General features: G+C 39.0%; 2 protein-coding genes across 2 annotated transcripts; one reads left to right on the top strand and one right to left on the bottom strand.

Moving 5' to 3' along the window:
• The first annotated feature begins 885 nt into the window (after positions 1–885).
• Positions 886–3,255, top strand: LOC131431379 (protein-S-isoprenylcysteine O-methyltransferase). Its single transcript, XM_058597059.1, has 5 exons — positions 886–1,398; positions 1,827–2,088; positions 2,151–2,260; positions 2,318–2,425; positions 2,494–3,255. Exons 1-5 carry the CDS (start codon positions 1,201–1,203, stop codon positions 2,674–2,676), a joined length of 861 nt encoding a protein of 286 aa, XP_058453042.1. The 5' UTR covers positions 886–1,200; the 3' UTR covers positions 2,677–3,255.
• A 3,961-nt stretch (positions 3,256–7,216) lies between these two features.
• On the bottom strand, positions 7,217–19,814 carry LOC131430801 (coiled-coil domain-containing protein 63). The gene is made up of 4 exons (XM_058596014.1): positions 19,542–19,814; positions 10,536–11,625; positions 10,293–10,464; positions 7,217–10,232 (listed from the first exon to the last, which is right to left on the bottom strand). Exons 2-4 carry the CDS (start codon positions 11,599–11,601, stop codon positions 10,007–10,009), a joined length of 1,464 nt encoding a protein of 487 aa, XP_058451997.1. The 5' UTR covers positions 11,602–11,625; positions 19,542–19,814; the 3' UTR covers positions 7,217–10,006.
• Positions 19,815–20,792: the final 978 nt, after the last annotated feature.

A 20,792-nucleotide genomic window follows, 5' to 3' on the forward strand; every position in this document is an offset into this window, starting at 1 on the left:
GCCAAGTTGTGAGTAAGAGCAAGAGCGAGAGTGGGAGCGAGTGCGAATATCTATGAGAAACAGATTCAGTAAGAGTGTGCACACCGAATAGTAGACCAACGAAAGAGTGAGTGGTGGAATATGCACAATAGGAGTGCTCGGTGTTTCATCGCCACTCACAGATGAGCATTGCGATAACAAAACAAAGGACGAAAATAACCACGGGGAGCACACTCACACGGGAGTTACAGATGTACTGATGGCACATGGGTGAGAATTATCTCCACAATATAAGCGAGCTTAGCAAAACTGAGTGATGCAGTGAGAGTGCTATCGACTGAACTCAACCTGGTTGGTCACTGGCCTTATCTCTCATTTAGTCAGAAAACGTGTAATTTGTTCGCTCTACGATGGTACTGGGATTTGAGTTCCGGAGGCATAGTCAAGAAACAGATGTTCAAGGTGGAACAGATTCGCCAGTTTGACGTTGAGATACGTTTGCAACTTTGCCACAATTCTGGCCACAAACTACATGCCGATCGCGGTGACATCTGCTAGTGGTTACTAGGCTTCTTACTCTTACATTTGTATTCTGTGGAATGTTCTGTAGTGCTTCTAGCCAAAAACTTCTATTGATCGCATTTCGTTGATTTATTCCAAATAATCAAATAAACATTGTGATCTACGATAATTGAGCTTGAATTGACCTTTGGATCACGTATGATATCTAAACGCGCAAGATTTCACTGACTTTCCCTTTTCCGCATGTAATAAAATTCATATTGCCCACCTTAACGCTAAGCTAAATTTTGAGTGTAATGGTTCAGTTTCCCGCCAAGGCGGGATGCATTGTTCGATCCTATCGTATTTCGGCAGAAAACCAGGAGCAAAACAAAAGAAAATATATGTCATCATCGATCGAAAAAAGTAGGAAAACAGAGAGGAATCGTCGCGGAATTTACGGTTGTGTTTAATTTCAATGGAAACCCTAGCAGCTGTGCATATTCTGGTCGATTACAAGTAAACATTCGTCGGTGGACAGTGAAATGTGATAGAGCTACCTATTCCAAAAAGAGGGACAAACCAGACAGCGATACAAACAGAATAAAATTTCATCTGCAGCTTTGTTTTACAGAAATTAAATTATATTACACAATATGCTTAAGTGCTTCTGAAAAACATAATAATTTTGAGCATATACTGAAACTAGAGTTGGAAATCATGCTTTGCTACGAAGGTAGACTGAGTTTGTACTGCTTCACGGGTGCAGTTTTCAATCTGGTGCTGATGTGGATATACTTTGATCTGGGATTTTTTTCGGAATCAATCGGATTCTGGAGTCGTGCTGCTTTACTGGCCATCTACTATTTGCTGTTGAATGCTATTATACGACTTAAGTTTTCTAACAAAGATTATCAGGTGAGTTTGATTATAAAAAAGAAAACGGTTTGCTACGCAAAATTCAGCAGTGATGATTCAATGCAAATACCATCTTAGAAAATGTAAACAATCCAATAGCTCTCGAGGGAAATTTGATCCTATATCATTAGCAGCATCTTTCTAAAATGTGTGTGAGAGAGAGCTTACCGCTTAGTGTGTGCTTCGACGTGGGGACAAGTCACAAACGCGTCATTGTTTACACAAATTCCCCTGAGTCATGGATTCGATTGTTGATCGCCCTAAAGAAAATCTGTTGATCAAAACAGAGAATGATACAAACAGATGTTGGATTTTTATTTTTAGATACAGAACTGATGTTAACGCACTTTGTTGCGCGATTCCTTGAACGGTCGGCTGAAGTGTTTCTCGTTTTTTTTTTTTTCTATAATGTGTTTCTCATATTGCAGGTAGCAGTTCGTGCCACATTCCTTGGTGCAGTGTTTACACTGGGAATTATCATCTTCCAGAATTGTGATGAGCAGTATAAATCGTTCGGTATCTATAGTTCATTGATGGCATTATTTCACTACTCCGAATACCTGGGAATAGCGTTTTGTAATCCGAAAACACTGTCACCGGATTCGTTCATCCTGAACCATTCGATTCATTACGCGCTAGCCGCCACGGCCAGTTGGGTGGAATATTTTGTCGAAGTTCATTACTTTCCAGGTTGGCTGGTTTGCTTGTTCTAGATTTTATGGCTTTATGAAAACGAATGTATTTTGTTTTAGAAATGAAGACTCATAAAATTCTATGGTTGATTGGACTCGTCCTTTGTTTGGGTGGTGAAGCTCTCCGGAAACTTGCCATGATTACGGCTAGCAAAAATTTTAGCCACATTGTAAGCGTTTTGAAATTGTGATTCACGAGTTGATTATAAATTGAAGTGTATTTGCAGGTTCAATTCGAACGACACCAAGAACACGAACTAGTCACAGTCGGAGTGTACAGCCTTATGAGGCATCCTTCCTATGTTGGTTGGTTCTGGTGGTCCATTGGAACGCAGGTGAACCTCTTTCCGATACTGGGCCGTTTGGTTCAACAATGAATAAGCTAAATTATGTCTTTCGTTAGGTTATTCTCGACAATCCAGTGTGCTTCGTGATCTACACAATCGCCAGCTGGAAGTTCTTTCATGATCGAATATTCATGGAAGAAATCACATTGCTGAACTTTTTCGGCGAAGATTATCACAAATACCAACAGAAAGTACCGACCGGATTGCCATTCATTCGGGGATTTAAGGTGGAGCTGTGATATTTCGAACGGGATCATCCCCAGGACGAACTTTACGATGATGAAGATGATGATGACGAAGACAGTAATTATAGTGAAAGCGCTGACAACTTTCAGAACACAGAACGAAGGGACAGTTTCGACGTTGCATCCAATCAACGATTGGACGAAATAATTCATTCAAGTTGGAATAGCAGAAGGGACACGGACACTAGGATCAAACTTGAAGATAACGACCTCTGGAGAGAGCATAGTCTGGACAGGGATGATCGCGGTAATACAACGAGCAGCTTTTACCATGGTCGCAATCGGCCTTATTCAGGGAGTTACGACAACGTGTACGACGAGTCAACCATAGTCTAAAAGTGATAAAAAAATGTGCTACGGATGTCCGGAGTTTGAGCGGCGAATGGGTGAAGTTTTATGAGCTTGTTCTTTTCTATATTCAGTCTGTTTTGTTGTTGCGATGGACATCCCTTCTATTGAGAATGCACATTACAAAGTCGTCTTCTAATGTAAAACATTCAGTCATTAATAGTTATAAATAATAGTTGTAAATAACATGCGATAGAACAATAAAGTTGAAGTTTATTACTGATATTCACGTTGTGAACAATTTTTCATTATATGAATGAAAGCGAAAATTAACACCAATCGGAGAGAAAACCATACCGGGGAATATTGGATTCGATTCGATCAAAATCCTCTGTGCCAATAGCGTCTCATCAAAAATATTTTTTCGATTATTTCCTATATATGTTTTTGTTCGCGATAGTTTTGTTTTGAGAATCGTCGGTTTAAAATTTAAACTCGTTCCGAACGGTTCGTCTTATTTTGAATTCAAATCAATGTTACATCAGTTTTTTTAATAACTATATATTGGAATATGAGTTAAAATTTAATTATTAAGATTTAATTGGGTGTTCAGCCACAAGTGGTGACTTTTCAGCCCTATTATATATATGATTTGGTTATTACCATGAGGACATCGTTTGCTTCCGCAATTCTGAGATTTTTGTGTAGGGAAAATTCTAAACCTACTTGTATTGTGTAATGGGGAAAAGGAACTTATATACTAATTTACTAACTAATACAGAGAGCGAATCGATTCAATTGAAGATTGCATCGATTTTTGTCGGAATTTGCTTATAATATTATGTGACAATACAACTAATGGTTCTATATTTGTGAGTCTGTGTAACTCATTTTTACTAAACCAGGGAGGACGCTTCAAAATCATTTTCAGAATTTTATTCTGAATCCTTTGAAGCGTTTTCTTCCTGGTTTCTTAAGAACCTTAGAAAGTTTCCAGAAAGGTTTAGAATATGATTTTATTTGTTCAACTTCTTTAGCGAAATTTTCATTTCGCAAAAGAGTAAATCTATGTTTAATTTCTTTTTGTAAATCCTTAACTATGTTTTTCATAGCAGGACCACGAGAACGTTGATATTGTCGTCGACGAACATTCTTCAACCGAATGAGCAGTTGAAGATTGTCATCGATGATAGGAGAATTTAATTTAGTTTGAGCTTTAGGAACTGAAAGATTTCTAGCTTCGATAATATAATGATTCAAATTATCAATTGCTGTGTCGATGTCCGTAGAATTTTCTAAAATAGTTTCATGATCCACATGATTTTCAATGTGAGATCTGTAATCCAACCAATTAGCTCTATGATAGTTGAATATAGAACTAATAGGATTAATTATAGCGTCGTTGGAAAGTCTGAATGTTACTGGAAGATGATCTGAGTCAAAGTCAGCATGAGTAATCGGTTCACTACAAATGTGACTTTGATCTGTTAGAACCAGATCAATTGTAGACGGGTTTTTCACAGAAGAGAAACAAGTCGGATTACTGGGATGAAGAACTGTGAAGTAACCAGCTGAGAGTTGATTATGAAGTATTTTACCATTACTGTTATTTTGCCTACAATTCCAATGGACATGCTTAGCATTTAAGTCCCCTATTACGAAAAAAGGAAAAATTCGATGTTTAATTTACCGTTGGACAAAACTCCACCACCCATTCCAGTAAACCTGTCAAATCGATGAACCACATAATGTGGATTACTTTTCAATTTGACATTTGGTTTAAGAAAAGTTTCTGTCACAATGGCAATATGAATTTTGTGAACTTTGAGAAAATTATAAAATTCATCTTCACTCGATTTCAAAGATCGATCATTCCAATTTAAAATATTCAAATAATTATTTAACATCACTGTTAAATTTTAAATTCATTATAATATTATTTGCAAATTGCCATCCGATTTGAAATGCTTCAAAAAGTGATGAAGTCGAATTCATTCGGATGATCATTTGAAAAAGTTGATCTTGTAGGTAGATCATTTTATTTGCAGTTATATCGCCTAAATCGACTTCGTTTAAAGAAGCGAATGGCATTGAAGGAATATTGATAGGTAGATTTCTACCTGTTACACTAGTGTAACTGTCATTAGAAGAAGATGATTTGGCCGATGGCTGTTTTCGTTAGAAGATAAACTGCAAGATGGTCCTGTGTTTTGATTATTTACATTAGAAGAATTAAGTGGTAGTTTTCTACCTGTTATACTAGCATAACTGACATTAGAAGAAGATGATGACGAGGTCGATCTACCTGTCAATAAATTGTTTTCGTTAAAAGACGAATCGGGAGGCGTACCTGTTTTTTGTTCTAAATTCGAAGAAATAAGTGCCTAAGAAGAATTAGGCGTGGCATTTGTAACATTTTTTATGATTTTCAGGTATGTTCTGTAAATTTAAGGTCGTTGATTTGACTTGTTGTCTATGCGAACGAGCGTTTAAATTTTTTCCCTGACAAGACATTTCCAATAATTGGATTTATGATTTCTATCACAATTTGAACATGAAAATTGATCAGTGGTTTCATTCATTGGACACACGTCTTCCGAATGCGATTTACCACAATTCAAACACCGTATATCCATATGACAATTTTTGGTCCCATAGCCAAAGCCTTGGCAACGACGACATTGCGTTAAGTTTGCAATACGATTATGCCGTTTATAATGTTCCCAATGAATTTTAATGTGGGAAATGAAACGTACTTTTTCTAAAGTTTTCAAATTGTTTACATCACTTCGATTGAAGTGTATTAGGTAAAGTTCATGGGAAATTCCAGAGCGTGGTTTAGAAGTACCATTCTCTCTTTTTTTTCGTAAGTATTACTTGGGAAGGCGCAAAACCAAGCAATTCTTTTATTTCATTTTTAATTTTAGCAGTACTTTGATCATTTGATAAGCCTTTCAAGACAGCCTTGAAGGGTCTGTCTGATTTTATATCATATGAATACAATTTATGAAGTTTCTCGGACAAATATCGAATAAGACGTTCGTAATCTTCCAATCCATCAACCAAGACTCGACATTCTCCTCTTCGTCCGATTTGAAACGAGACTTTTACTTCCGGGAGAAAAGTAGAAAGCTCAGTACGGAATGCTTTGAAGTCGGAAATCATCACCGTCACTGGTGGCATAGATTGATGTTTCTTCCCAGAACGACAAGCGTCCATTTTGGGAATTTTTGAAGAATTTTCTTCTATGTCGCTACAATCGGATTCAGGAGGAATCACGTAAATATTGTTAGACGACATAGAATCAACGAAAGGGAAGTCCGTCCGTTGTCTTTTATTTTTACATTCAGATTCTATAAGTTCGTGAATGTTGTTAGAACAATGTTGAATAACGGATTGTGATTTATTCCGTATTGAGTTATTTTTAGCCTTAGACTTGTTGCCTTTCCGGTTGGACGCAGGCATTTTTGAAAAATTTAAATTAACTAGGCTAAATTAGCTTTCGATTAGACTCCTGGTTGAGTCTTTACAAAGACTGATTTTGTGGTAGTCTTAATAAAGACTGATTATATTAGAATATCACACTTTGTATAGCCTTGAGAAAAACTGACTAATTGTTAGTCTTTAAAAAGACTGTTAGTGATTCAGGTAGCCTTGAATCAGTGAAACTCTAGGTAGCCAGAAAAAAATTTCCAGGAGCCAAGAGCTATACGCGTACAGAATCGTTGCGATCCTACTGACACTAAGAATCCTTTCAGGTCGGGGCTCGAACATGGCAGCGCTCTGAATCTCAGCAATTTGAATCCATTTGGTAAGCTTCTTCTTTCTTTGTTTAATTAACATTTAGCGGTTTCGTTTGTAGTCACATGACCACTTCAGCACGAATTTTCTTTCCTTTTCGCGAATTAATCGAATTTCTAACGCACTTACACCGCGAATCAACGTGCGTACACCGGAAGTGATTTGGCAGGTAATTGACCTTCTAACGACAGTTCGAGATGTAGGTAGAGTTGTGGTTCAAACGCTGATGTATTCTAAAGAAGCTGTCAAAATTCTATATTCATTCCCCAGTGAACTTTTGTTTATCTGTGATTGAAATTCGAATAGTCGAAGAATATTCTGCTAGAATAGAGGAAAAACATTGATTTCTTTCAATTAGAATTTCAAACAATTTATTTAAATATTCCAAATTGAGAATACATCTATTTTCCTATATATATTCTATATTAGAATTTTACAAGTGACATAATTCTACAAACGATACCATTCATAACTATTTAACTTGTCAAATGACGCAATATTCCATTCGTGCAGAATTTAACAAGCTCCGAGTGTAATTATATGTATCAATTATTCATTAAACTGTTATGTGCTACCCCAAGTAGCACACGTTATTACACTTTCATGACAGTAACTTATATGAAACAAATTCATGGAACAAGTTGAAAACATTGCAACGTGCATTATAACTGCTATGTAACCTGAAAAGCGTAAGAGGCGGAGCTTGTGCGACTTACCGAGGATTGCCAAACAAGTTTTCAGAATCGAATATTTGATTCGATCCAGCGCGTACATCAGTCACCATGAAACAGAAAATTTAAGTTTGTGTCAAGTTGCAATTTGTTGACAATTTCCATTCGACATTTATGACCAAATATTGGCGTCCGATACTCATAACTAAAATATTGAATTTAATCTTGTTTATACTCACTATATCTACTCAAAATCTACGCGATATTCTATATTTACAGTGAAGTCAATCATTGTACTTATTGAAAACGTGCGTGCCTTCGATATTTTGGGATTTATAACATTGACATACAAAATAATATTCATATTTTTATACTCGTCATATCAAATTTTGAGCTAAAAAGTCGAAATGTTTTCAGATAGAATTTTTTTGCGATTAATATTAGTTTCTCGTATACCAAAGTTAAATCAGTTGACCAAACGCAATGAATAAAAATGCATTTTTTGAAATTTAATGAATAATGATAGCCATTTACATAAGTGACCTGTTGGCAACCAAGAACAATCAATGCGAACATGTCGTAAGAGTTAGGTTACCGAAAAGTCACATCGAAACTAATTGTAACTTAGTATGATGAGATGTGAATTCGTAACATTATTTTGACTTAACTGTCACCATCATAACACGATTTGTTTCGTTATGTCTGTCATGCAACCATTATGCAGCATCTGTTTTATTTCTTTTATTATGAACAAGTTACAGGTGTTACTTGGGACTGTGGCTCAGTCGATTAACTGGCGTGCTTGTATCAGCATTCTGATTTCGTTCAGTGTAGAACTACCTTAATTTTAAGGATTTGAATTTAGCGTGTAACACTACAACTTCAACAAAAAGTGATCTGAAAACATGATCAGAAAGAGCTGGCCTCTGACCTCTTATTAAAACGGATATAAAGACACATTAATAGGTACAAGTCGCGCTGTTATTATCGATCTTTTGTTTTTTATTTCATTCGATTTCAAGCCATGTGATTTTTGACATCACACAGTTTTACATGTTTTTGAATATTATGTGTCCTATAAGACGTAAAATCACAAGATTTTTTCGAACTGTGTGTGGTAGAATAATCCAGCCACAAAAGAGAATAATGAAAAAAATATACATCGTGGAATAAATATTATAATAATTGAATTACTTAGTAATCCAAGTACAACTCAAATAATATTGTAAGCAATAATTATATTGTTTTACTAAATGAGACAACGTAGATTTAGCATATTTATAGATTGTAGTCTAAATTCTATAAAACAACGGTAATTATTGCGATACAGACAAAATCTCAATCTAAGTAGTCTGAAAGCAGAAAGAAAAAAAATGACAGGATTGACTCGACGAGTTCCATGAAGAACGGGTGCATTTTCCTCCTGAAAATTGAAAGGATGAACAAAGGATATCAGAATTCCAAGAAAAATCACGACAATGGCGCAGCACCGTAAACTCCCGAAATGTAAGTATAACGATGAAAGTCCAAAGTCAGATTTCAGGAAATCAGACCGATGAAAGGATTGGGACCGGTAAAAGAGAAAAGTTTGCGACAGGTCAAACTATTTCAAGTATCAGCCAAACCGATAACCAGAGATGCAGTCCTTCGTGCGACAGGTCACAAAAATTAATGAATGACGCGTTAGGTCAAGCTAGATCACTGCAAACCGGTTTGAAAAATATGTTGGCTGGTTACATTTTCATTTGAGCTTTCGACAGGTAAAGCTAATGACAAAAAAAAACAAATTTCAGCTCTGATTTGAAATTGTGAAAAATAAAAAAAAGCTAGATCGCTGATAAACTGTTTAAAACATAGTCTACGAAATTATTTGAGCTTTCGACAGGTAAAGCTTTAACAAAATCAACTTGATGTGAAAACTGATTTTTTTTCATGTGTTCAATCTAAACATCGTTTAATAACCTGTCCCGTTTTGTTCAAGTCACGACACTGTGTACAATGATTTTGAATCAAATTAAACCATGATCATTGTTGTCGATAAAATTGGCGCAAAATGAAAATGCATCAGATTGAAATCAATTCAAATCCTGCTTTACAAAATACTACAAATTTTGTTCAATTTTCCTACGCGTAGAAGATTATATAAATATTTTCAGAACAATTGGATCTTAAAGTTACATTTTTTTTTGCTACACTAACCAAAGATTTCTGTTTTCAGCATTCTAAAGTACAAGTCACCATCACCGAAACGTCAAAATTAGTTCTTTTCTTACCGGAGCGTTCACACGAGCCGGCCGTTAGGACGTTACGTGATAATGACGTTGTGTGTGAATGCCTCTAATAAGAATGCATTCAATTAAGCTGACGGATCATTTGAATCGTACTTAAGGTTGTGAACCATTTAGCGAATGATTTTCACTTTTGGTGAAAATCTGACAGTCGAGTAGTCATAAATAATCCTGTTTTTGACAGTTCTAAAGTTATTTTCCGACAATTAATTGAATTGAAACGTGGTGAATACTTTCCGATACAAATTTACAAAAAACTGTACACGCGAGTTTCCTTCAACCCCTCTCGACTCGTACCTTGGCCGAGTCTTTCACGTTGAAATTGGGTACCCGGTCCTTCTTGCCCAGAATTTTGGTGGTCGGTTCGACATAGTTGACGTTGCTGATAATGTTGGCAACACGCCGCTCGATAATTCCGAGAAATAGCTTGGCATTGTTCAGTGTGACTTGGCGTTCGTTGTTTAATAAGTTCAAAATTGGTGCTTCTTCGCAGTGAAGTAACCTATAAATATCGATGGGATTAGAATATTTGTTCGTCCCGATGTATACGAGTACTGATTACTTATAGATGCGTTCCGCTGTCCGAAGCAATTCGTCTAGTTTAACAGCCCACTCTTGCTTGATCTCGAAGGCGGAATCGGCTGCATCCATGCTTCGTTTTTCTTCCAAACGAAGCGCGTCGATGTTGTCGTCCTGAGAGTGCTCCTTCGACTCGTTAATAGCAATTTGTTCGGCTTGAATGTAATATGAAAGTTCGATATATTGAAGCCCTATGAAAATACAAAGATTCAAGGCAAGTACTTACTTATTTTGTCCTGCAGTACTTGGACACTCTCCGTTAATGTCTCAACCTCATGACTCAGTTCGTTGACGTAGTTGAAGAGAGCGAAATTCTCTTCCTCTTTTTTGATAAACTTGGCCACCAACCGATCAATATCATCTTCTCCAGAGAATGACATAATTCGTGTCATTATTTGCTCGTACTCGGCGTACTGTTTCTCCAAGTTCTCCAGCATTTTCTGCCTTTTCTGTGCTTCTCTTTCCTCCAGCTCTGCATTGGATCGACACTGACCTTTGATGCCCAGAAATTCCTGCAGCTTAGCATCGTGATCCAATTTTCTCTGCAGTTCTCTCATCTCCTGCAGGTGTGCAACTTTCTCGCTTTGTCCCTTGTCCTTCAGAATCTGCAGCTTGGTGCAGAGCTCTTCTCGGGTATCATACGCCGACGAAGCCTGATCAATCAAGTCCATCATGTACCGTTTTCCTTCGTTAAGTTTACTAACCAACTTGTCCCACATTATGTTGAATGTAGCCCGTTCCGTCAGCATGTGATCGATCGTTTGCCTCAACTGGGTATTCTCGGTCATGGCTATTCCAGCCTTTTTGTTCACTACATCTAGACGGTTCTCCAATTTCTTGACCGACCGCTGTGCCTTCGCTATCGTTTCGTTGTACCGAATGTCGGTAACTTCGTTCTTTCGAATCTCTGCAATTTCTCGGTGAATTTTTTTAATGTGTCCCTCGAGTTCACGCAGTGCTTCCTTTTTAGCCTTAAGGTTTTGATTAGCTTTCTTCTGTTGCTCCTGACACGTCTCCAGTACGGATTCCAGTTCCGTTTCTCGCTTTGAATGAACCCCATTCTCCTCGCAGTCCAGTTGCATCTGCAGCTGCTGTTTCTCCTTCTCAAGCAGCCGAACATTGGCGCGGTACTTGCGTAGGGTTTTATTTTTCGTGTCCTGGAAAGTACCCCGCTCAATCTCCAGTGTTCGGAGTAGTTTCTGCAGCCGCTGAGTTTCCGCTTCGGCCAACTGTTCCATTTCGTACTGCTCGGCGGCCCCCACCTCGGACGCCATCTTGGGTTGGCTGGACATGACGCGCGATTCCAAGTGAGAGCACTGGAAAGGGGAAAGTTCCTTTGATGAATTTTATTTATTTAATTTCTCCGTAGGAACCAATTTGGTTTGAAGCAGGGCTTTGTGTTGTAGTCGTAACTTTCACAAAGAACTCTTAATGTGAAAATGGCAGATGGGTAATATCAGAGACTTATTTCACACCTCCGAATAAAGATAATCGTTCGGGATTAGGGTCATTTCGCCGAAAGCCATTCCGCCGAAAGCCGTTCCGCCGAATGACATTTCGTCGAATGGGCCACTTCGCCGAATGTCATTTCGCCGAAAGTAATTTCACCGAAAGGGTAGTTTCGCCGATAACGTCGTTGAAGAGATGTCTAGCGAGGAAAGCACATGGAATTAGGTCGGTAGTCAGGCGGGTACTCTTCGGGCTGCAGAAGAAGTGGCGGTATGATCAGAGAATTGACATTGACCGCCAGAACTGAACTTAGACAGAAGAAGAAGTGCAAGAACTCCCTGAGTTATGTTCTCAGGTGTCTGCTTGCAAATTTGACTTTTGCTCTCTATGAAAAAATACACACTCACATACATTTTGCGTACTCGACGTACTAAGTCGAATGGTCGCTTCAAAAGTCGGTTTTTACAGTGATTTCAAAGCCTTTCTATATGTGAAAGGCAAAAAAAAAACACAACTATGTGAGCTCCGGAACCAGAGGTCAGATTTAAAACTAAATTTTGATTTTTGTCGTGAATACAACTTACTTTACTACGGGCGCCTTTTCAAAATTTACCTCGTATTTATTTTTTTGTTCGCCAAGTCAGTTCTGAATGTCATACTTTATCGAGAAATTGCTGCCAGCAAGACATACTGGCTGACTGCAGACTTTTGTTCAGATATACAGACTTTTGCAGCTGCCTGCCTGCAGATATTTTAAATTATCTCTGTTCAGACGGAACTGCAAAGTATAAAGCGTGAAACACTCAGCTCGTGCTTTTATTTGGACTTCGGTCGTCAGGTGGAGCAATCGGCAATGAAAGCGGAGACCTTTTTCGTGGCACAAAACCTCAAACGCACAGGTCGCAGAGCCAGTTTCTCTTCAAAGAAGATCGATTGCATCATCCTGCTGCTGGTCGTTTGCATTGGAGCAAAATACAACGAAAAATGGAAAAATGGGGAACATTATGCAAAATCAGCCCTTCTAACGGCTCAAAATGTTTTCTAAAGATTGCTTTTTTGTAAATCGGAAATTAAATCCATCAATGTAGTTTAGGATAATTGGATTAGTTTTGCGCAATTTTCGCAGTGCAAAGTTTGCAACAGTGTTTAAAATCGTTTATATTGAAACAGTGTTTAATATCTTAGAGAATGACACAATTTGGCCCTTCTGAATGTCAGAAATTAATCCCGTACAACATTTTGATAGTTTTTTCACTGAAATATTCAAATCCGAAATAAAATAATCGACATCCAAATTCTGTATGTTACTATTCAGAGCCATAATTGTACATCCAAACAGTTATGCGAAATTTTACTCCACTATACTAGCCCATTTTTCAATCAGTTGTAGTTTGTAGTAGAACTATATGCTGATTCGCTATATGAAATGCATAGTACCGACTCAGAAGCCATTCATTTTGAATCTGGCTGTCGTTGTCAGCATGTTGGTTATGGCGCGATCGAGGTATCTCCAAGCGAAATACAAGCAAGCGGAAGAAGTATGAGACTCCAACACATATCAGTATCGCACCCACGGACAACAGGTCAGCCTAGAAATAGGTGACGGAATTCAGCGGTAACCATCGGAGTTCGATCTCAATTCGTCACTCTCTATCTCAAACGTTCTCTTCAGAACCACCATTAATTTATCTTGAATAACTGTACTGGCTATTTCGTAATATTTATTTGTGTGCCAGAATGTTTAATGTAACTAATCTGTATTTTAGTTTAGGTGTATCGCTTCAGATTCTAGTAGTGAAAAATGGGAAAACTTGCACAGTTGATCGATTGTGTGGATCAACTAATTGATATTCGGAAGTATGAAAAAAGAGTGTCAGTTTTCTTCGTATTCACGACATCCAGTTATGTCTCTGACATAACACACCGTACTTTTTTTTTCTTGGGATCCCAACCAAAGTTTGTGAAAATTGGTTCTACCGAAAATTGTGCACATGTTTTCATTTTTTGCACTAATCACCCTATTATTTCAGAACCGGAAGTAGAATTCGGATAAAATTTGGGAATTTTGTAACTAACCACAAGACCTTTCATTTGATCTCGACGATTTGATTTAGTCGATTGGTGTATGAAACTCGTTCCACCATTAAAAAGTCGATTAAGATTACGTGTGAAATTTGAAAATGGTCTAGAACAGTTCTGCCGTTCTACGCACAATTGTTCCATATCCTATAAGATTTTGAATATAAATAAGGCAGTCAGATTTGGAACGGCAGAGTTGGCACCAATCTTTTTATGTTGCAGGCCTCTTTAGAACCATAATAGTTCTCCGTGGACCCCCACGTTAGAAATTAATTTAGTGCGATGAAAATATATTTACACTCTATTTCGAAAATAACTCTATTAATGGAAAAGTTTCAAATTTAAAGCAACACAACATCACGTACTGTCAGAAAAAAAAATGTTTGCAAAAAAGTTGTTTTCTAAAAACGAGTCACGATCCCCCAAATACCCTCATTTTCGCTGACCACAGATTGGGAAAAGCTGGTCTAGGCTTAAAAACATATTCTTTTAAAATCGAAGCATGCGCCAGCTGAAACAATCGATTCGGTGTTACACAAAGTCAACAGAATGACTGCTACCGAAAATTATGACAATCAACACAAACAGTAGGCTTCGATTCAGTGAAATCCGCTGCAATCCCACTCTGGACGGAAACAATGCCGAGTAATACATCTATCAGTAAACCGGAAGCAAAAAGATCGCAACACATTCACCGTTCGTTACAGTCAGGCTGTGAAAAATCAACAATGGACACGCGTGGAAAACGCGCCTCACCTCCGAGGGTTAAACGAGGCTGCGTCACGATGCACGTTTCATTCATCTTTTTCACGGCTATTCAGAACAAATTGGCTCAAATGGCACGTTCCCCTTGATATTTGGAGATTTGTGCCTTGCCATCAATTTGTTTTTAGCATCATTTTCCCGATATATAAGAGGGAAGGATTGAAAGGAAATGGTAAGGGTTGGACTAGGAGGATGGGAAAAAATGACGACACAAAAACACATAAAAGCAGAAGTAAATTCTGCACCCCTAAGGGATGCCGAACAATCTGCTGGGGATCACATCTGGTGGAAGCAGAAGTAAATTCTGAACCTCTAAGAGGTCCCGAACAGTCTGCTGTTAATAAAACCTCCAACCCCCGAGAGGATTTAGAGATCTTACAAAAGCGACACCATTCTGCACTCCCGGAAGAATGCAGAACGATTCGCAGTATGTACGAGCAGAAGTAAATTCGGTACCCCCTAAAGGATGCCAAACAATCTGCTAAACCCTATTTAAGGTGAATACAGAAAGGATTCATTCACTCCATGAAGAACGATGAATCCTTCTGACTATAGCTCCTTACCACATTGGGTGAGAAACGAGAGAATATCCTTCAATTTTAGCTCCGCATACACAGACTCAACCATGTATGGAGAACCAAAAACCCGGATACGAAGCTGCGTCAATGCGGGGCAGTTACATATCAGATGATATGAAGTACCGTAATCGCATTCACACAAATCACACGAATAATACTCAGCACGTTGAATAGTAGCCATGTGATAATTGAGTTTGCAATGTCCAGTCAGAGCTCTGACCAGAATACTGCAATGATGCTTGGAGAAATGCAGTAGACACTTTGACATTTTCAGATTTAAATCTGGTAGAAATGCTTTTGTCTGAGCGCAAGTTTGCAAGCTGCGCCAGTAGCTGGCATGTTTGGATGCAGCCCAAGAACGAATCTTGTGCTTTATCCAACTAGTTGAAAGTGGTAAAGCTGGTTCAGGACCAACGAAATTATTCGTTGCACCAGCTCTAGCCAACTCATCAGCCCATTCATTTCCAGTAATACCAGAATGGCCGGGTACCCATAAGAAGTAAACAGCATTTGAAATGCTGAGGTCCTCGATTTGAGTTCGACATGCGATCACTAGATTAGACCGTGAGTCATTCGAACTGAGTGCTTTTAAGGCTGCCTGACTGTCGGAACAAAAATAAATACGTTTACCACAGGTCCTCTGCTGAAGTGCCGATTGTACTCCACACAGAATCGCGTAGATTTCTGCTTGGAACACAGTACAGTATCTACCAAGTGAATGAGACTGCTCCAGCCTCATTTCACGACAGTAGACACCAGCACCAGCACGACCATTCAACAGAGAACCGTCCGTATAACAAACTATGTGTTCATCAAGTTGTCGTTCCAGACAACCGGACAACCATTCCTCACGAAGAGGATAGCTCACATTGAATGTTTTGAAAGGAAAACTGCATGTGAGAGTTAGGTCACTAGGAGCGAGTAAATACTCATCCCACGTAACCATTTGAGACCACAAGCGAGTGTGGCTGGTAGCATAATCTAATGGGTTACTGTTCCAAAGCCCTGTAACCCTAAGACGGTATGCACAAGATAATGCTTCTTGTTTTAGGAACACATGTAGTGGTTTAATACACAGTAGCGCCTCTAGAGCAGCAGTAGGAGTTGTCGTGAATGCTCCTGTCATCGCCATTAGGACCATCCTTTGGAGATGATTTAGCTTTGACTGAACTGTCGCGACTTCTCCTTTCTGCCACCATACAAGACATCCGTATGCTAAAATTGGTCTAACAATAGTTGTGTAGATCCAATGAATATATCTGGGTTTGAGTCCCCATGATTTTCCAAAAGCTCGTCTGCATTGGCCGAAAGCCTTGCAAGCTCTTTTAATTCTGAAGTCAATGTGAGCAGACCAATTCAGTTTTGAGTCAAGAATAACCCCGACGTATTTAACTTGATCGACCACAGTGACCTCTGAACCAAAGAACTGCAACGGACGAGCTCCTGTGATTATCCTACGATGAGTGAAAAGCACCATTGATGTTTTGCCCGGATTTACAGATAATCCAACCTGACAACACCATTGTTCAACAGATCGAAGGGCTTGCTGCATTAAATCAAAGAGAGTGTTAATGCTTATACCGGTCATCAATATATGATAATCGTCGGCAAAACCATAAGTCGGAAATCCAAGGTTATTAAGTTTCCTCAACAAACCATCAGCGACTAGGTTCCATAAAAGTGGGGATAGTACACCACCTTGAGGACACCCACAGACACTCAGTTTTCTAATCTCTGCTTGCCGAAGCGATGAACAAAGAAGTCGATTGCTAAGCATTGCGTGTATCCAATTTGTGATACTTGAAGGTATGCCATGACCACGGGCTGCTTCCAGAATTGAATTGAAAGACACGTTATCAAAGGCACCTTCAATATCTAGGAAAACTCCCAAGCAAGATTGCTTTTGTGAGAAAGCTTTTTCAATATTGTACACAACATCATGTAACAGGGTTGTAGTGGACTTTCCACGCTGGTAAGCATGTTGCATTCCATGTAGCGGATGCACGCCCAAACTAACATTCCTGATATAGTGATCGACTATGCGTTCCACTGTTTTAAGAAGAAATGAGCTAAGACTGATAGGCCTGAAACTCTTCGCTTCCTCATAAGTGTCGCGACCGCCTTTGGGAATAAATTTGACAATTATTTCCTGCCAGGCTCTTGGAATATATCCAGTCGCAAGACTAAAAGTAAGTATTTTCTTCAAAACATGTTTGAAATGTTCATACCCTTTCTGCAGTAACACTGGGAAAACTCCATCCTTTCCAGGAGACTTGTACGGAGCAAAACTCTCAACTGCCCATTTGACCGATTCAATCGTCACAACGCTTCGAGCAAGGGCCCAAGAATCGTAACTACCTGAAAAAGTCTCGGGAAGAGCTGTCGGTGATGGATTCATACATCCTGGAAAGTGAGTGTTAAAAAGATAGTGAAGTACATCACCTTCATCAGACAAGTGTTCACCATCTGAAGTTCTTAAGAAACTGACATTAAAGTCCTTAGACTTCGAAAGTAACTTATTTAATCTGCTAGCCTCGTTGAGACTAGAAACATTTGTGCAGAGGCTTTTCCAACCACTTCGCTCAGACGATCGAAGAGCATTTTTGTAAGCCCTTCGAGCCGACACGAATGCCTCCGACCCATCTCTGCGTCGGTGGTTCCAAGCTCTTCTGCATAGTTTCCTTAGTCTAGCAAGTTCAGCATTCCACCAAGGAGTTCCTCTAGTAGCTCGCACAATCCGAAGTGGACAAGCCTCTTCATATGCTGCAACTATGAGTGAGTTTGTCTCGTCGACAACATTTTCCAAATCAATTGGGGTTTCAATTGTTGGTTGGTACCCGTAAAATCTAGTCGCCAAGCCCTCTTCATAGAGGTCCCAGTTTGTAGATTTGGGATTACGATATGTGATAATATCAAATTTAACGTTTAAATGATCAAAGAAGATGTACTTATGATCAGACAACGAAGGTTCGAGCTCATCGGAGACGAGCCAATTCACCAACTCATGCGCAATTCTATCAGAGCAGAGAGTTACGTCCAAAACCTCCTCTCTTCCAGATCTCGCAAAAGTTGGACGGTTTCCTGCATTGACTATGTGCAGGTTTGTACTGCTCACAAATTCCATCATATCAGAGCCTCTCGAATTTATATCTGTGCTGCCCCATATGATATGGTGAGCATTTATGTCACTGCCGATTACAAGCGGTAAATCACTCTTGCAGCAGTATGATACAACCTTTTTGAAGTCATCGCTTGGCGAAGGTTGGTTATGCGGTAAATATGCCGAACAATAGACATATTTCCTGTCTATGCCATCAACAGTCATACCAACTGTGACAGCACAAATATCCCGAGTTGTGAGCTCCGATATGCGAGAAACATCGAGAGCACTATTTGCAAGTATGCATGCTCGAGGCATTTCACGTGGATTAGTCATACCGCTCTTGTTGAAGGCAACAAAGACTGGGTTTAACAATTTTCCAACGTAGAAGTTTCCCTTTTGGAAATATGGTTCTTGAACCAAAGCTATAGAAGCTTTACCTTCTTGAAGAAGTCTGGATAGATTCATAGTTGCTGTACGTTTATGCTGAAGATTGATTTGTGCCACTCTAACCATTATCAATCAGAGTAACGAACATTCCACCTTCAGCACTTATCGTACAACAACTACAAGAAACCAAATATATTGGCTTATAATCGCCTATAGCGAACCATGTAAGGATTTTTTTAAATGTTTTAATTATTTAAATCCCACGAGTTGCGAAGAAAGAAGTCGTCCACTGTGCCAGAGCTTCGCTTAATACAGTAAGGGAAAATCCCAAGATATTCCGTTCACGACTGCATTGTTTAACCTCCTGCAGCCATTCAGCCATCGGCACGGAAATACACCTTGACTTAGGAGTTCCTATTTTTGTGGCCTTTTACGACATGGAACAGGAAACCAGTGGATCAATTCTTGGTAAAAAATAATTCCGCCGGATGCCACACGGCTTACCTGTTTGGTGGACTTATACCACCGGTACAGGTGGACCGTAGCGTTATTCTTAGCCAGTTGGGAAACCGCTACCGACACTACACGGCTATCTAGGCTGCTCAGAGAGGGAAGTTGACATTGATGGTCAACTTCCATGGATGGCCGAGCAGCCGGAGATGGACACGCGTGGAAAACGCGCCTCACCTCCGAGGGTTAAACGAGGCTGCGTCACGATGCACGTTTCATTCATCTTTTTCACGGCTATTGGTCTGCGCCTCTTCCATCCTCTCCCAGATACCATCAGCATAGCCAACTATACGCACCTTTATGCGGCGGCATCGTCGAGACGCCGGCTATTAAGGTGCAAAAGACAATCGAAGTTAATTACCTTTCTAATGAGGCTCTTGATCTTCTTTCGTCGTCTGATTCGCGGGTTGCTGCCACTTGTTTATTTTCTTCTGCCTGCTAGATTGTCGAATTTTTTTTCCGTTGGCAGCGTCTTCAGGGTAACAATTCTCCCAAGATTTCACTTGCACTTTTCTTTCCTCACCGCTATGTTTGCAAGACGTGTGTTGTTGTTGTACAAACACCTCACCGTTTAATAAGGTAATGAGCAGAAAAAGCGAGTCCGAGCACACTTGCGATGATGGTTGATTCGGTAATACCGCGGTGATGTATGTGCGTTGGCGAAATTGGTTCATAGCAAACTGTGCTTTGAAAAGCGACGGAAGGTTTGTTTGATCGATATAGTAGTAGGCTTTGTGCGACTTTGTGGATGCCATTGGAGACGTAGGTTGGGGATATCGTAACTGTTGACACCATCCTGTTGCAGTTCAATTATTTAACATCGTTCGTTTATTTTTGAAGTTCTCTACAATTACGGTATCATTTTACACTTTCATCGTTGCTAACGTTCGAAAACGTTCGTTTGTTAAAGAACTCTTGCGATAAAATGTCAGTACAAGTGTCATTCTTATATTAAACATGGAAAAATAGTCTTAAAGGCAATTACATAATTCTTACTGAAGAATTACGTTTTAAATTCCCTTTAATTTTACTAACAGGACCACCTCATTAAAAGTATAAATCAAACACAGGTATTAGACATCGTACACTAACTGCTTTTGAACATCACCGTGTATTGTTTTGTCTCTAAATGGTAAGTTGGTCCATTAACAAATTACTCAACTGAAAAATGGACCCATTAGAACAGGATCCTTGGTTTCCATTATGAACATTCACCTCTAACCTTAGACTTGAAAATATGCTCTTACAAGTAGATTCAGTCAATATATAACATTCACTTCTGGTACATTGTTCACCATAAATTACAGTCGATGGAAACGTTTGCATTTCTAACAATATTTAAATACTAGTGTCTAATGCTTTCAGAATTTATGCTGGAAATGGATGATTGGAAATCGATCGTTAAATTGTTTGACCTTAAACAAGTGTTAATTTTATAATACAGAAATCTTTCCTATTTTAGCTAGAAATAGTCGTGTTGAGCATCAAATGTGCTTGTTTTTTTATGCGATTTTGTTGGTAAAGTTATTATTATTATTACTATGTCGTTTATTTACACCCGGCTCTATCCAAGTTGCGGTTGTTCGTTGGGTTTTGCTGGTAAACTACTGAG

Source organism: Malaya genurostris, chromosome 2 (assembly GCF_030247185.1).
Source record: "Malaya genurostris strain Urasoe2022 chromosome 2, Malgen_1.1, whole genome shotgun sequence".
NCBI classification, from domain to species: domain Eukaryota; kingdom Metazoa; phylum Arthropoda; class Insecta; order Diptera; family Culicidae; genus Malaya; species Malaya genurostris.

Coding starts and splice junctions, on each gene's coding strand:
- LOC131431379 (XM_058597059.1), top strand. CDS start 1,201: ATGCTTTGCTACGAAGGTAGACTGAGTTTGTACTGCTTCACGGGTGCA. Junction 2,089..2,150: donor CGAAGTTCATTACTTTCCAG/GTTGGCTGGTTT, acceptor ATTTTGTTTTAG/AAATGAAGACTCATAAAATT. Junction 2,426..2,493: donor GGTGGTCCATTGGAACGCAG/GTGAACCTCTTT, acceptor GTCTTTCGTTAG/GTTATTCTCGACAATCCAGT.
- LOC131430801 (XM_058596014.1), bottom strand. CDS start 11,601: ATGTCCAGCCAACCCAAGATGGCGTCCGAGGTGGGGGCCGCCGAGCAG. Junction 10,465..10,535: donor AGTACTGCAGGACAAAATAA/GTAAGTACTTGC, acceptor ATTACATTCAAG/CCGAACAAATTGCTATTAAC. Junction 10,233..10,292: donor ACAGCGGAACGCATCTATAA/GTAATCAGTACT, acceptor CGATATTTATAG/GTTACTTCACTGCGAAGAAG.